At 32.3% G+C, this 16,401-nt stretch overlaps 1 protein-coding gene across 1 annotated transcript; it reads right to left on the bottom strand.

Moving 5' to 3' along the window:
• Positions 1 to 710: 710 nt before the first annotated feature.
• LOC124356337 (protein takeout-like) lies at positions 711 to 14,306 on the bottom strand. Its single transcript, XM_046807522.1, has 6 exons — positions 14,229 to 14,306; positions 11,407 to 11,496; positions 8,478 to 8,625; positions 7,440 to 7,573; positions 5,016 to 5,165; positions 711 to 1,324 (listed from the first exon to the last, which is right to left on the bottom strand). The coding sequence occupies exons 1-6, from the start codon at positions 14,296 to 14,298 to the stop codon at positions 1,173 to 1,175; spliced, it is 744 nt and encodes a 247-aa protein (XP_046663478.1). The 5' UTR covers positions 14,299 to 14,306; the 3' UTR covers positions 711 to 1,172.
• Positions 14,307 to 16,401: the final 2,095 nt, after the last annotated feature.

The raw sequence follows: 16,401 nt of genomic DNA on the forward strand, positions 1-16,401 counted from the left end.
ATTTTGTATTACGATGCAAGGGATCCATCACTAAAAGTTTATCATTAATTGAATCGGATTTCACCATTTTGCAAAAAAAAAAAAAAAATACCGTTTTGCCTTATGTGTTTACTTGGATATTCAAGGCAGCTTATTATTGATAATAATGATGAGTCTACTCGGTACTGCACGGATTCATTCTTAACTCTTCGGCTTCATTGTTTATGTCTCCTTTATTCTGTATTGATAATTGCTTGAAGAAATTATGATAGATGATTCCCCTGTTATGTATTTACAGTTTAATATGTTAGTATTAAGAAGACTTGTTATTATTAAATTGTATAATTATTTCAAGGTATTTTTAAGATTTTGAAAACTTACTTTAGTGTATAATTTACGTAATATATTGTTGATGCTACTGATAGTTCTCAGCAAATAAATCACCCTCCGATAATGTAGAGTATATTGTATTAAGTTTAGATGTTTAACACTCAGCACTGTGATTAGATGATTGTAATTCAGCTACCTTTGAAGTCTTAATTTTTAAGAGTAAATATTAAAGAATAAATGCTGGTTAAGTTTAAGAGCTTTGAGGGTGATTTGAACTTGATGTATATTTAAACTTGTTTGATGTGTAAACCGAGTCTCTGACTTATTAGCATGACATTACAGTAGTAGGCTTCAATTCATCCTGTTTTGGACATGGGCACACTTTAATGAAAAACAATGCATAGTAATAAACATTTTATTATCCACAAAATTAGTAGACTTTTTATATGATATTAGTTACACTTAAAATTAGGGAAATCACAGCCATGAGATATCCGAGTAGTGAGTAATCAGTTGCTGAAGAGATCCTTCTAGGGCACGACACTGACGATGTTGGTGAACATGAGCTTGAAGACGGAGCCGATTGCGTCACCGACCGCAGTCATGAGATATCCGAGTGGTGAGTAATCAGTTGCTGAAGAGATCCTTGTAGGGCACGACACTGGCGATGTTGGTGAAGATGAGCTTGAAGACGGAGACGATTGCGTAACCGACCGCAGTCATGAGATATCCGAGTGATGAGTAATTAGTTGCTGAAGAGATCCTTGTAAAACGAGACACAGTCAATGTTGGTGAAGATGAGCTTGAAGACGGAGCCGATTGCGTCAACGACCGCAGTCATGAGATATCCGAGTGGTGAGTAATCAGTTGCTGAAGAGATCCTTATAGGGCACGACACTGGCGATGTTGGTGAAGATGAGCTTGAAGACGGAGCCGATTGCGTCACCGACCGCAGGACCCAACTCCTTTACTACTTCCCGCCAGTTCTCGTCCAGAAACCGGTGAAGAGCTTCGCCTGTCAGAACAGAAAAAAATGTTTACCTCTAGGAGAGATACACAAGACCTAATGTTGGGGATAACTGGATATTTTATCTCAGAATGCAGCATGAGGTTACTTTGTAGCATACATAATATTGTTGAGAGCGCATGCTGTAAATCAAAAGAAGGACCCGCTATTGGAAAAAGTGGACTATTTTAGGATCGTACTTTAATACTGAACTAAAAATTATTTTTAAAAAATGCTCAAATACGAAAATAGCGAGATTCAAAAGTTGGTATTGTAAAATACATAATTGGAATAGGAAGGAAGGGCAGAGTTATGTAAAGAAAGGAAAAATCCAGGCCGAGAAAAACTGAGAAGTAACATTAAATAACTATTAACTTGGTGATTCTGGATGAAGAAGTTATGAAGAATGAAAATTTCGGTTGGTGGGGCTTAAGAAGAATTTCCAGTAATAATTTTACACGTTTTGTCCTGGTTGGTTCATGAAGAAAAAATATCAATCAATTTCGTAATGCCGTAACTGTAGGTAGGCGTATTGTTGTTAAAGTATTAACATAACGAATCGGGGCCACATAGATTCCAAAAATTGGATCCGATCCAAAATATATTGCCCACGTATCTATGAAAGTAATATAAGTTTAAGATTGTATGGAACCTTTTAGTTTTATTTTGGGTTTTAGTTCTTACAATATAACCATCAAATACATTGTTATAATAACGTATTTTATATGTCATAAAAAGTAAACGTAATACAATAATCTTTGGATTTACCTAAAACTAGATTTGTAATCTTAAACGGAATTTGTTTTATTTTTTATCTGCTCCAGTCCTTCCACTGGCCAGTGAGTGACACTCGTTCAGAAGAACCCTCGAAAATTCAAGTGTCCAAAACAGCCCTGAAACCTAAGCATACAACGCTCTAGAAACATAAGCCTTGCTAACAATAAACCGCATGCTAGAGTGTGCCATACATTCATAGATCACATTTAACGGCTTATAAAAACTTTGCCTAGTTTAAATATAATCACATTTATAATTTTGAAATAACCACTAAAAGTGTTTGCTATGCCAGCACATTAACTAACGAGAAAACATTGCTATATTCTATTATTACACGCTGGGGACATGAAGAAATCTGTAAGCACACAAGAGATCTCCATAGCGCGACAAGGTGAAAGATCAGGAAGAGCTAACCGGTTCAACAATCTTCCAGAAAGGCTTTGACGGAATTACTTTGCGCAGTCTCGATTGCTAACCTGTGTAACCTTGGTTCTCATTCCAGACACCGTTGAAACTTTTGCCTGAGAGAGCTTTATTGTGGCATTATTTCTTCGATTCATACATTTAATATGGATTTATTATATGCTAAGTAAGGGCCTCAAAAATAATTCAACCCTTGAAAAAATCCTGATGCTATATCGTGTCACTGTATTTTTTTGTTAAATATCCTCTTTAACAGTCTTCGTTCCATACGATTGTTAAAAACTTCTTGTCCAACTTTGACGTATGTACAACAAAGAACACGTTTTTTTAAACTCTCATAAGGGTCTGGATATTATTGTATGCATTTTTATCAAGTCTCAAGAGGAATTCTTTGTTTGCTTATAAACATATTTTTAACCCAAGTATTTAAAAACTACAACCAAAAAAGAACAAAATATAGATTTTGTATTAAATGTATGGGAAATAAATATCCCCATACATTTACAACCATATTATAAATTTCTGAAAAACCATAATTATTGATAAATATTTTATATTGTTGTTAGTGATGATTTGAAGACTTTTCACGTAAAAATATGAATAATTGCTTTTTAAATTAATGCTCATGACGGTATGAGTATATGTGCATAATTTGTTGCATAATATTTTCATAAAATAGAATAGTCCAATGTTGTACCTCAGGTAGTTTAGATTTTTGGAATGTTACATAAAATTATTTTAATTTGTTATTGTACAATTTAGCTACTATATATTAGTTACTAGAATTCTTAAGCTAAATAAATAGATAGTTTGGTTTTGTTTTCTATACAATTGTTAATGAATATTTTTGTTAAATTTTATTTTTGAAAGCTAATTATGATAAACTTTTTAAAAATATAGGAGTAAAAATTATAATTTTGGCGGTACTGGTACAATATACAAATATGGGAATTGAGATTTCAAATTTTAAGTTAGGTTATAAATATAGAAAGAAAATAATGGTTCAATAATCATGTTTCAGCTGGGAGGTAGAACAGCAATCACAGAGGGGGTGGTTGTTCGTGGTGGCTAATTTTGGGGTTTTTATAAATTAATGAACTTTATAAAACGGAAATATGTTTAGAATTTCGATAAATTAGAACATTAATTAGTAGAAAAAGTTAAATTTGGTTTAACACTAATAATTTTCATGAAATGTTTAGAATAAAAATAGTAGAAAATCTATGAGTGTAAACAAACGAAAATAAGTACTAAAGAAGAATTTAAATTATTGTGGTATTGTATCGTGTAGTTCTGATGAAGTAGTAAAGGTTGCGTCTCACCAAAATATATACTCTCCACCACAGATATTCTATCAAAAGTTATTTAAAAAGGGAAATGCCGACTCTGTGGCTCTTGTAGATTAATGAAAATTGGACTTTTGGCGTCTAAGTACTAGTTTTAAGAGGAACAGAACAAATTTTGGGACAGTGCCCAAAATTTAAATGTATTCACTAGCCCAGTCAAATGGAGAAGTTGAGGTGGCAGGCAACATAAATAGTATTTATCAACAGTGTTGTTTTTCTTAATACTCACTCATCAATATATTGATTGAAGTCAAATTCGATAAGTATTGAAAAGGTATTATACATTGTGTTTGAACAATGTTAAAAATTGTAAGAGAGGGAAATAGATTTAGGTTTAAATAATGATTATTATATTTTAAATAATGTTAAAATTAAGAATGTGATAAAAAAGAAATCATTTCACATAAAAAAATAACTAACAGTAAAATCTTCAAAATCGGTCTGCATCATTTATAATTTATTTGTATCGTATGTATGATAAATGAGATATGAAGGATTTATGAATGTCAAAGTTTATAGTGTTGAATATATTTAAAATAATGTTATAAGACTTTTAAATCAAATAAAAAGTTACAAAATAAAACCAATTATATGTTTCACTTGGTAAATTTAAGGATAAGTAGAGTGAATGATCGATTCTGATTAATTTCTAATATATTAAATTTCGAGGGTTGGATTAAAAAGTAAGCACTGGTAATGTATTGGGTAGTATAACCTTACTTCTTAACTTCATAAAACTAAAAATAACTATATTTTATTTTGCTCCTTAATTAAAACACAATTTATCAAAGGTTTTGGCATGTTTTCGGTTCTTTCACATGACAAATAAAATGAGCAGCCACTCACCAAATCTTTTTCATAATTTCAGGCAATTCTCACATAATTGATAGAAATTGGAAAAGGATTGTTGTCAGTTAAGGAATCTGAGGTGCCGAACTCTACCCTACGCTTCACAAATTTTAGAATTTGTTAAAGAACTATCAAAACGGGTGTTCTAGACAGTTATAAGTATTTTGTGCATGAAAAGCAAATTAAAGTGTTTTGAAAAATTTCAAAATGTAATCGTAGAGATAAATTATTTCGGATAATTATATATAAAAAGATGAACTGATCGTTTGAAAAGTACAATATTGTTATTGTAGCCACACTCTTACCTAGAAGCCTGTCACCATTGAAGAGGTTCTCCAGATGAACAAACATCCTCGAGGTGTCGAAGTCCAGCTTAGTGGAAGTAATCTTCAGGTGATCTTGTCCTTTAATTTTCTCAATTTTGTAGTCAAACTTGTATGTGATATTCATGTTGACTGAAAATGTACAAGTAAGTCAGTAAGACGTTGATCGAACTATAGTTAAGGTTAGTGTAAAGTAATTTCCTACAAGTATAATTTGGAGTCTAACATACATATCAGTGTATATTTAATTCCGACTCGTAGCTCTATGTTTGATTCTAATAAGATACATAGTCAAGAATAATAATAAACAAATTAAACAATTTATGAGATATGCATTACAAATCGTGCATGTACTAGACGCTATATATATATATGCAGTTAACACATTTTCTTATGTTTAAAACTAAAACTCATCTCCGAAATACTTTTCACTTTTAATGATTTTCTATAATAAATTAATGAATCAGTACACCAGGTGAGTTTTTTAAAGTGATCCAATAGCTAACTTTTTAATTACACGACTTAGCACCACACTTTAAATTTGGAACTTGCTCAATTTTTAGTTTCATTCAGGAATACACTTTCAAATTTTTTGAAGATGGCCGCCATTTTCCAATATGGTATCCAACTTTAAAATCTGTTATGGAACACCCTGTATTTTATGAGTCGTCTCTGAGTCGTTGCACATGCACTCTTTGTACCCTGATTAAAACGTCTTCGCCAGTTGAGCTTGCACTCGTTGCGTATCCTTTCACGCATGTCTTCGGGAGTTGTAGGGGGCGTGCGGTACATCTTATACTTTATGGCTCCCCACAGAAAAAATCCAAAGGACAAAGAAAGTGAATTGAGACAGAAGAGCGGCACTTCGAACATTTGCTTTGAACTTGTAAAGTTACTAAGCTATTAGAACTGGTCCTTTGTTTTGGTAATGCTATTACAATAATATTTTTTTATACAACTTTTAAATGTGTACAATAAAATATGTATTCTTTAAATGTGTTTGTTTAGCTGCGATCTATCTACATCGCTGCTTCTGAAATCTTTTTTTTATCTCAAATCTTTTTTTACTAAACATTTAGTCAAAAAGTTAAATGAATATCAAAGCAAAACGATTAATGCTCAGCGTAAAATATGTCTAATATCAAAACACATACAAACGACACACATAAGAAAACATTAACAACATATAAAACTAACATGGATTAAACGTGCTTTTAAGATTTCATGCCACTGATGATGAAAACTTCCAGTCCACGTAGTTCCTGAACCATTAGAGATATTGAAAAAATTGTCAAGAGCAAAAATGTCTTATTTTTTAAGTATAATCTAAAAACAACATAAAATACAGGGTGTTATATAACAGATTTTAAAGTTGGCCACCATATTGGAAAATGGCGGCCATCTTCAAAAAATTTGAAAGTGTATTCCTGAGTGAAACTTAAAATTGAGCAAGTTCCAAATTTAAAGTGTGGTGCTAAGTCGTGTAATTAAAAAGTTAGCTATTGGATCACTTTAAAAAACTCACCCGGTATAACTCCTTTAAACATATACAATAATTAGGAAATATATATATTAATTCAAAATATAATTCTTAAATACATGTAATACTTTCTATGGAACAACAGAATATAACACTTTCTATACGTCATTGTGTTACCGTCTATTTACTTAATAATTACGAAAATAATCTAATAACAAGCATTTTTTAATTTTTGTGAACTTCATTGTATGCTCAAGTTAAAATTTTGTCACTAATGTTCACATAAAAAGTATACATCAGAGTTATAACCACACAAAGGAGCGTTGACAAAGAAACTTATTACTGTGTTTAATTGAAATTTGGAATTTTTTTAATGTTCCAATATTAAAATCTTCTACCAAACTTGGTAAACAAAGACATAAGAAGAGTGTGTATAAGTTAATATATTCACATAAATGTGTAAATTTAAAACATTAAACAAAAATAATAAACCGATATAATGGAGTATCGTAGGATCCAACAGAAAATATCAATCGTATTATCGACCAATCCAACAGTAAACTTCATCACAAGTATAACATCATATCACATGATATAATATCATATGATTGTATACTCAGTTTGTTTACAAATTTGATTATTCAGCGACTGTCTCGTTGCCAAATTGGTAACTCATAACGCCAATGTAAAATTAATTTGTGCTATAGCAATTTTGTTTAAGGTTTACTAATATTAGTATACTTCTAACAAAAAAAAAAAAAAAAAGAAATGGTACTATTAATGAACACGTATCACCGTAACCTGTGACCATGCATTGTCATCCATTTTTGAGTTATGTATGGAATCCTCCATAAGTACTTACGTACACCTTCATGAAGTTAGTTTACAAAATCGAGTACATTTGCACTTAACAGCGAGTAACTTACGGAGAGTAATGTTGCCCAGCCCGTTGCCTGATATAGGCAAGATCAGAATCTGCCCTGACGCTCTGTATCCGCCCACAAGCTCCAGTCTGGGCACCAGGAAGTCCCACTCGGCGTGCATCGTTTTTAAGTTCATTCTGAAAAAGCAACAAAATACACTAAGGAATTCTAATACAAAACTCTTTTAATACTGTTTAACATAATAATTAATAAATAATTGTATTGTGTGGGGTCAAAAGGCAAGATATATAGTACTAGTAGTAGTAGTATATATATATACTATATATATATCTATATATATATATATAGTATATATATATATATGTACATATGTATATAATTTTAAGTTTATTTTATAGACAATAACCAATTTTTAAGGCGAGAGATCTGTCACTGTCTGTATTGTAGTTTATATATATCGAAGCGTAGTGTTAGCCAAGTAGTAGTCGCTTCAGATTATCACGTTTATACAGTAAAACAAACACTTTTTATATTCTGTCTTTCTGTATGTCTAAAGTTTTGCACCACACTATTTATGTTTATATATTAGCAACTAAAATATGTAAGTAAGTATTTACATGCCTTAATAAACTGTAGATCTGTACATTGGGAAAATAATACAATGGAACACAACCCAAATCCTAATTTTCTTTGTTCAAATCATAAAAATGTAATTTTCTTAGGAGACTAAAATATTTAAGTGACTTTCTATAGCTCATACAAACACGTTTTAAAAGTTTTTCTCGGACATTTTATTATGAAGTATAATTTATCATTATTATGTCATTGAAGAACAGTGTAATTACTTTTCCGTTAAATAATCTAACACTTCTAGCTGGAAACTGTCGGCAGGTCGATGGTTAGCATGTAATGTCCTTGCGATGACACTCGGAATGGTACATAGAGAGCTTTACTATCAACTGCAATGGGTGCTATCAGCCGGCGTATGTGCACCAGTGACTCCGAAGTGTCAACCGCATGTACAACATACAATGTAAAAGCCTATATGCGGTACTTATATTGTCAAGTGGCAACGCTTACCTTGAAGAGACGAACTTCGCCTTACTGAGGCCATGGATACGGGAGTTTCTGAGGGTGATGTTCAATCCCACTTGATTGTTTCCCTGGTTCACCACGAGCTTAGTGATTGTCAGTGGTTCCAAGTCGGGAATCCGGTATCTGGGATCTCCTGCAGACAATATTTGTGTCAATTTTGCAAAAGATCATAGTTAAGAATAATATACTGGAACGCATACATTATAAATCTATTTAATAAAGATTTATGTGAGTTAAATTAAAAGAGCGGAAGATCTGTGACAATGTTTTGTAGAAGATAATATCAAATTTTGAAGTGTTATTTGACACAAACCATTATGTCCATTGTAGATTCGAATGAACTCACATTTACAAATTTTTATAGTTTTGCTCTTTGAATGTATAAAGTATAATATAAAAACGGCATTTTAAGAGAATATGAATAGAATATAAGCTCCTGCTTATCACATGTATGCAGTTTCAGGATTCTCATTTTATGTACACTTTTAAATAAATAAATATATTTGTATGATGTAGGATAGCAAAATAGGGAAAGTAAAGACCGGGGTAACTCTAGAATCGTAAAGAGTTTTTAGAATGTACAATATTAGCACATGTATTTACTCACTATTTTAAAGAAATAAAAAGAGTTGATTAATATACTTGATCTGAAATACAATAATTTACATAAGTATTTTGTATATAAATATATAAGTCTATAAACAATGATATCAGTATATGTTTTTAATTACAATTCAAACATTTAACAAAATCTAGTATGTTTATAAATTATACATTTTTTATTTAGTATTATATGTATTAATAAGATAATTATTTATAGGTAGCGTGGATATTTAGAGATATAATATATACTGTTAGTATTTTATAACCAGTACAAATATTCACTATTGAAACCGTGACATGTAATAAAATCAATAAAACCTGAATTTGATTATTTGCTATAGAGAGATGTATACTTCAAAAAGGAACTTAATAAAAAAACAAATACTACCCATTCCAATAATTATCACTGTTATTATCGATAACACTGTCTTGAAATGTTTTTACAACTTGTTTTTAATTTCGACCCATGTTTGCTTCAGAATTCCAACAGTTTTGTAATAAAGCGGTCACAAGACGATAAACGTCTCAGGGTAGAAGTTTACGGTAAGTGAGATGACCGCTAGCTGTTTGTGTGTCGACCTTGACCTCAAGACCACTTGAGGAACTTAACTCTCGCCGCCCCAAGCACTGCTACCGCAACAGTCAACAAGTCGCGTGTTAGTAGATATCTCTGTCCATAGGGTTCGCTAAAATTACAAACTTGTGTGGAAAATTAAAAACAGCTCAAAAAGACTGAATGTTAGTGCCTCTATATCCTAATATTCATACTGTTTTTAGGCTTCCTTGAGCTTGTTATTATAAAATGTGATATAATCACATGGTATCAAACATTTTCAAAATATTAATAGGCTAAACTTCACTACTATGACATTTTTGTTTCCTTTACTTATGTAAATGTATGCTTTAGGCGCGTTTGTTTATTTTTAGTTCTAGTCTAGATCAGGATTTAGAATATATTTCTTGTCAGGAATATTGAGTTTAGTCTTTTAACGTACGGTACACAAGGAACAGAACAGGTCCAAGGATAGATCCCTGAGGAACACAATACAAAATGTTTTACTTTTCTTGAGAGTTGATTTGTTATCTGCACACAGACCTCGAACGTCATATTCCATTGATTGGAGCATCATTGTCTCATGAGATACGCAGGCAAATGTTACACTTATGTCCAGGAGTATGCCTAACACTTGATCTCACCCCTCCAGTTTATCGAAAAATTTTTTAATCTGACTTGTTTTGACATCGATAATGAATTTGTTTCTTCAAAATTCGAATTCAATAGCAAGGAACTTCCAAGGCAAATATAAAATATATCGAAAAACCTGGCATAAATAATATTTTAAATATTATATCATGACTGGAAGAACAAAATAAGGTGACGATTGCCTACAAAATAGTTATATTTTTGAAAACGGGCAGGCTTTTATTCTCTTTATGGGAAAAGGGAAAACGTGTAGTATGACAGAAGGTAGTAGCTAAGAATGTGTGCAAGGATTCAAAGTTTGCTTAAAGAAACATCAGAGTATCCCCACGGAAACACTGTTTTTCTGTCACGTGATTGCTGTGGTTTGAAACTTATGACTTGACTAATTCACATTCTTCGTTGACTATCCCAAAAAATGCAAAAGTACTCAAAATATCTGGTTATCGTCAAATACCAACAATATAAATAATTACTGTACAATACAACAACAATTACAATAAAACGCATACTGAATGTTAACACTTATCATGACTACCTATTTCCTAAGATAGTGTTGGGGGTAGTAACACACGCAGACAATAATTTGTTCTAATAATAAAACTGTGATATAACTGTACTATATCCAAACAGATAAAGTAATAGGTTGATTATATTTAAAATAAAAATTACTCTGCTAAAAGAGAAATATGTTTTATGTCTATGTATACTTTGTAAATTCAAGAGAGTCGAACCCGTCGAGTGTAAATTTGTTCTCCGACGATTTACTCACTTTGATGACAATTTGAGCTAGGCTCCAAACATGCAATATCAACATACAGGGTGTTGTTTCAGGCGCGCAAACATTGTAGTGTTGACTAATTAGTAGGGCACACACACACCCATGCAGAGTACAGAATTTCACTGCACTCACCGTGTATCAGCCCTCCAATGACGGTATCTCTGTTTCAGAGCACAAGAGTCCAGCGAGATACCAAACATGCAATATCAACATACAGTGTGTTGTTTCAGTCGCATGCACATTGTGATATTAACTAATTAGCAGGGTACACACACACACACACACACACACACACACACACACACAAAGTACAGAATTTTTATACCCACCGTGTATCAGCCTTCGTATGACGGCATCTCCCTGCTTCAGAGCACAAGAGTCCAACGAGGCGTCTGCCTTGCAAGGTTTAATGTAATCAGCTGTAACATTCAGTAGACAGAAGTGAGGTTTTGAAATAGTAACATGCTTCCAGTTCCGTTAAAATTATATATTTAACTTCAGAGACAAAATGCTACTTTTTGAAGAAAAAAAATCAAACCGACTGAATTGGAAGGAAAATAAATATTAAATTAGTAAAGTTTTAAAAAGCACTTACTTATACTTACTGTGCTAATATTGCAATCCTCTTTAGTTGTTCATATTAACATAGCAAAATTCAACGTAGCAAATGTATATATCGCTACATAATATGATCGTGCTGCCTGTGCCAATTTGATACCCTGGATTATAAGAACTTATGTGCCATAAGGTTATATAGTCAAAGTTGATACAAATGCTGCAAGTGTTTATTATTCCGTAGTAAGAAGATTTTGAATTCTGATTTCAATAATACACATATTATATCATAATGTTTTATTAACAATATTATTTGGCAGTGGAAAACTATTAGTCAACATGACGGGATCAGCAACACAGCAATTTTGAAGGCCTGAATTAGTTATGGAAGAGCGTAACTTCTTTGCTAATTTCTTCAAACGGTTTTTGAAAATGGGGTCTTAGGAGTAAGAGGGGGTTTAGAATCCAAATAGAAATGGTGGTTAAAAGTGGTTTAGTATACAAAGAAAAATATGATAAGAAAGAGTTTCAGGAGGTACTATTATAATTAAATAGCGGTTTGTTGGATTGGTTTGTTTGAAATGTTGGCTATGAACACAAAAGTGTTTGGAAGTAATTGAGGCAGCCAAAATCAGCTTGAAATAGAGAGAAGTCTCTTGAAAACTGTTTGGTTGAGAATTCCGTTGGCCAATGAGTAGAATACACAGACATTAGTGGAAGCTCTGCTACTAACATATTGCAGGAATCTCGTAACTTTAAGTTGGCAAAGAACTAATAAACGATAGCCTAAGTCATGCCGGAAGTTGTATACTAGGAAGTTGGTAAAACTCGATTCATAATAAATTCTTTCTTGTTTAGATTTTTGATGTTGGAAATTCTTCTGAGTGGAGATTTATGTCTGAGACACAGCTCGCGTTGTTGTCCGGAAGAGACCGCTTGATCTCTAGAGGTACGTACATTACACTTACAGCAAGTAAATTAGAGAGCCGTTGGCCACACGGTCCATAACTATACTGGTCAGGAAAGCTGTAAGAACTGGCACAACTAGTGTCGCTAAGTGTGAACAAGAATATGCGATCATTTTAATCGCTACAACTATCGGTAGAGTTTCACAATTATTTGCGATTGCTCTGGTCGCTGGTTCTTTTAGTGGTCAACACCCATGTTGATCTGTTTACGAATAATTGAGGTTTTGGCAATTTATTGCTCCTCTCAAACGTTTAAGGAGAAGTAACCGATGTTCGATTTTGTTATTTTTAAAGAAATGTTAGTTAAAACTCAAGATACCATTTCTGAATACAAGAAAAATAGAAAATATCTTCTAGTAATTCACGATAACTTTGTATGTATTAAAACAAAATATTTCGAAGTTTCTTGTAATAAGGCCCACCTAAAAACAACTGAACATAAGTATATGATATTTATACATGAAGTATATTAAATATATTTGTAGAGAGTGACGTATTTTGTAGTTTCCTCAAGTAGAATGTTTTACCAGCCACTGTAGCCTCTTCAACTACATTTTATTTTTTAAATGTCACAACCTAGTCATAGCTCAAATGGAAGATGTAAAAATCATAGTCTTATTTTCATACTTTTGTCCTTAAGTGTGAATACAAAATTGTCCGGAATTCCTACTTTGAATGCCTACAAATTCTCATTAAATCCTCTAGGAGCAATAAAAAACGCAATATATGTTTTAATTTTTAGGGCGTTTATAAAATATTAAAGACCCGTTGTAGCTCCGATAATGGATTCACCCTAATTCCAAACAAAGCTAAAATATGTGATACTCATTAGAATATATAACTACAACGACTAACTCTCCCCTCTGTACCAGACTCGTTATCTCATGCTTTCAAATATTGATATTATTGTATTGTCGTTATTATAGATTCTTCAAAATAAGGCGTTCATTGGTAGTCATCGTTTCTACCGCCTTTGCTTACATTAATGAATAAATATATATATGTAAGAAATTCATATTTGTCTCTGTAAAAGTTATTTTTATTATAATAATGTTCAAACTTAAATACAAAATAAATATATTTTGAAAACTATAAACTTACATTTAATTTTTTTTGGAAACTGTTGTAATAAATCAAATTCAAGTTATTTAAAAATGGATAAAATTAAAATGATGCATTTTTTAACAGTGTAAATTTAAAGCAATCTTTTAGCAAAATATTAAAATTTCATAATTCATTTTTCTATTTGACTTAGGTTTTAAAATAAAATGGGTGTTTTCTTGTTTGAACAGCGACAGAATTCGATTTACTTGACCCTTATCATTTTTTGTTACTCAACTAAGTTAACACAGATAATAGTAGGAATAAAGCTTTAATCGATTAATCTCTAGATCTAACTAAATCTTATGACAATGTACAAAATCATACATTTTCATCAAAATTATATACTACGAATATCACAGCTATTTTTATTAAATACTTACAAATATAGCTGACTGAAAGAATAGAAATTCCCAGAGATACGATGTTACGGACATAAAACAAACAGAATTGTAATTGTACACCTGATATGGTCAAAATGTTTCTTACGTTCGGCTAAAACTGTGTATTTTTCTCTATTTACTTACGTAGTTTCAGTGGTAGAATATATGGGGCGCACGCCAACATCAAAAGCACAATACTGTATACCCTAGACATCTCATGAACTATCACACTGACAATACAAGGTGGAATGCCAGTGTGAAAGAGGACACCAGTATATAAACAAGGTTGTTTGTTCACATAGCAATAGCAAGGTCAGGTGGCCGTTCATTGTTTTGTGGTGGTGAAGAGGGTAGGAACAAGTGGACAGCCTATTCGTGTCATGTACTCTATGCGATCAAAAGTTCATAAATAGATATTAGCTAGCCTCTAGGCAGTAACTGCGAAGGGTTTACTTCTTGTGGAAGCTGTGTATATTTAATAAGTTTGGAAACATATGCGTGCAGGAGCTACGATAATTATAAACATAATAATGAGCTGATCTATTTAAAAAATTTTTTAAATATAACGAATTTTAATAACTGTTGCTAAAATATCTGTACCAGTCTCAGGATGTAACCCTTTGATCATTTATATTTTAATATTTGAGGTACTCAAAGTACGTTTTGTGCTAGGGGAAGGTCTTGAGCGGAAGAATTTGACATGATAGTTGTGAACCTCTAACCAAAGGACTATAGGAAACTTATCCTCAAGTGCTCAATGCATAGGATCGGCTCAAACGGATTGAAACCTTCCTATCGTTAGTCTATATATTGGAGCACAAACACGTTGAAAAACAATGTTTTGTAATATGGAAATACCAGAAACGTTCATTGTATATCCTAACTGGATCACAACAGGTATTATCAGTTGTTCTTCATATATAATTGAGTTAAATAGAGTTAAATAATGCATCAATATGAGCAATATTCTAAATTGATCCATAACCATAATCTGATCTTAACCTACATAACACCTTGAATAAGATTTAACAACATATAATACAGTTAGAAATCTCTCATAATTTAACAACTTAGTAACTCAATTGTGTTTTTTTATTTAATAGTTAAAAACAGTTTTGTTTGCAAAGAGAATTGAAATTTGTTAGGTAAATTTTGAACTACGCAAACGTACTAGTCTTTATTTTTAAGCTACTGTGGCTAAGCCAACACAAAAAGTCTTTGAAAATTATCTGTTATAGTGCTTTATAAGGAAAGGTCTTTTATAGTATTATAAATGAAATATTTTGTTTTTATTTTGGGGTTTTAGTGTTTTCTACCGGTGAATAACTCTTATGTACGAGTACACCATCTATCCCACTGGAACTGGCAATGATCTAGCCAGTGGGAAGGGGAACTGGGAGAAGGATGCTGCATTCTCTTGCCCAATATCTAACTTGCATTCTCTATCTCTGTTATCTTGAAGGAGGGTTTGAGTACTTCTCATGAAGATGAGACTGGGCCGAAAAGGAAAGTGAAACCAAATAAGTACAGACTATAGAGTGATGTGATATCTCAGCCAATCGATTGTGGACTATATTAATGCCAACAAGCATGAGTTATTTATAATGTTTTTATTTTTATAAAGCATTTTAAATTTAATTAATGATCCTTATATTTAGGTTGAATTTATATCTACCTGCTGCAATATATACATGTGAACATGCTATATCCATGTAATATAACGTTCATGGCCACAATTCTCAACAAATCTATTATACAAACCTCTATGTGAACCTTCTACAAGTGAATAGCAACGTTATGTACGTTGTTGGGGCTAGTTAGAGTAAGTTGGGTGGAGTTCCAGGATTAAAATACTTTTTCATACACCTGGAATAGCACATTATGGTTAGATGAATGACCATTAAATTTAGAATGGACAGCTGCGTAATAAATGCCTATCCTGGATGGAGATTCGGTACGTTTTTGAGATAATAGAGCGTCCTAGATGTAATGGTGTTTACACCATTTTGTAAATAGTTACGTTAAGCGCCTTGTTAAGCGTTGAATGGGTTTGAGGCAATATTGAAATGAAAGATCTTAAGGTGTATGAACGTTCTATTCAATGAATGAACACAGTATTTTTCGAAAAAGAGCAGACATAGTTATAAAAGGCTGCAGGTTCTGGAGATTGAGAGCTTCCAGAGACGGGGAGTTGGCAGGAGCCGGTACTTGTTATAGTTTGACTCTTAAAAGAGGCCATCCAAAGGTAGGGAAGCTTTGCCGAGGCTGGGGGCTTCCGAAGGCTGGTACTTGCCAGAGGCAAGAGATTATAAAATTC

Source organism: Homalodisca vitripennis, chromosome 2 (assembly GCF_021130785.1).
Source record: "Homalodisca vitripennis isolate AUS2020 chromosome 2, UT_GWSS_2.1, whole genome shotgun sequence".
Lineage (NCBI taxonomy): Eukaryota > Metazoa > Arthropoda > Insecta > Hemiptera > Cicadellidae > Homalodisca > Homalodisca vitripennis.

Excerpts from the sequence above, each read along its gene's own strand:
- LOC124356337 (XM_046807522.1), bottom strand. The coding sequence starts at position 14,298 with ATGTCTAGGGTATACAGTATTGTGCTTTTGATGTTGGCGTGCGCCCCA. Across the intron at positions 7,574-8,477 it reads GCGAAGTTCGTCTCTTCAAG|AATGAACTTAAAAACGATGC; the intron begins GTAAGCGTTGCC and ends TTGCTTTTTCAG. Across the intron at positions 1,325-5,015 it reads CAATGGTGACAGGCTTCTAG|GCGAAGCTCTTCACCGGTTT; the intron begins GTAAGAGTGTGG and ends CTGTTCTGACAG.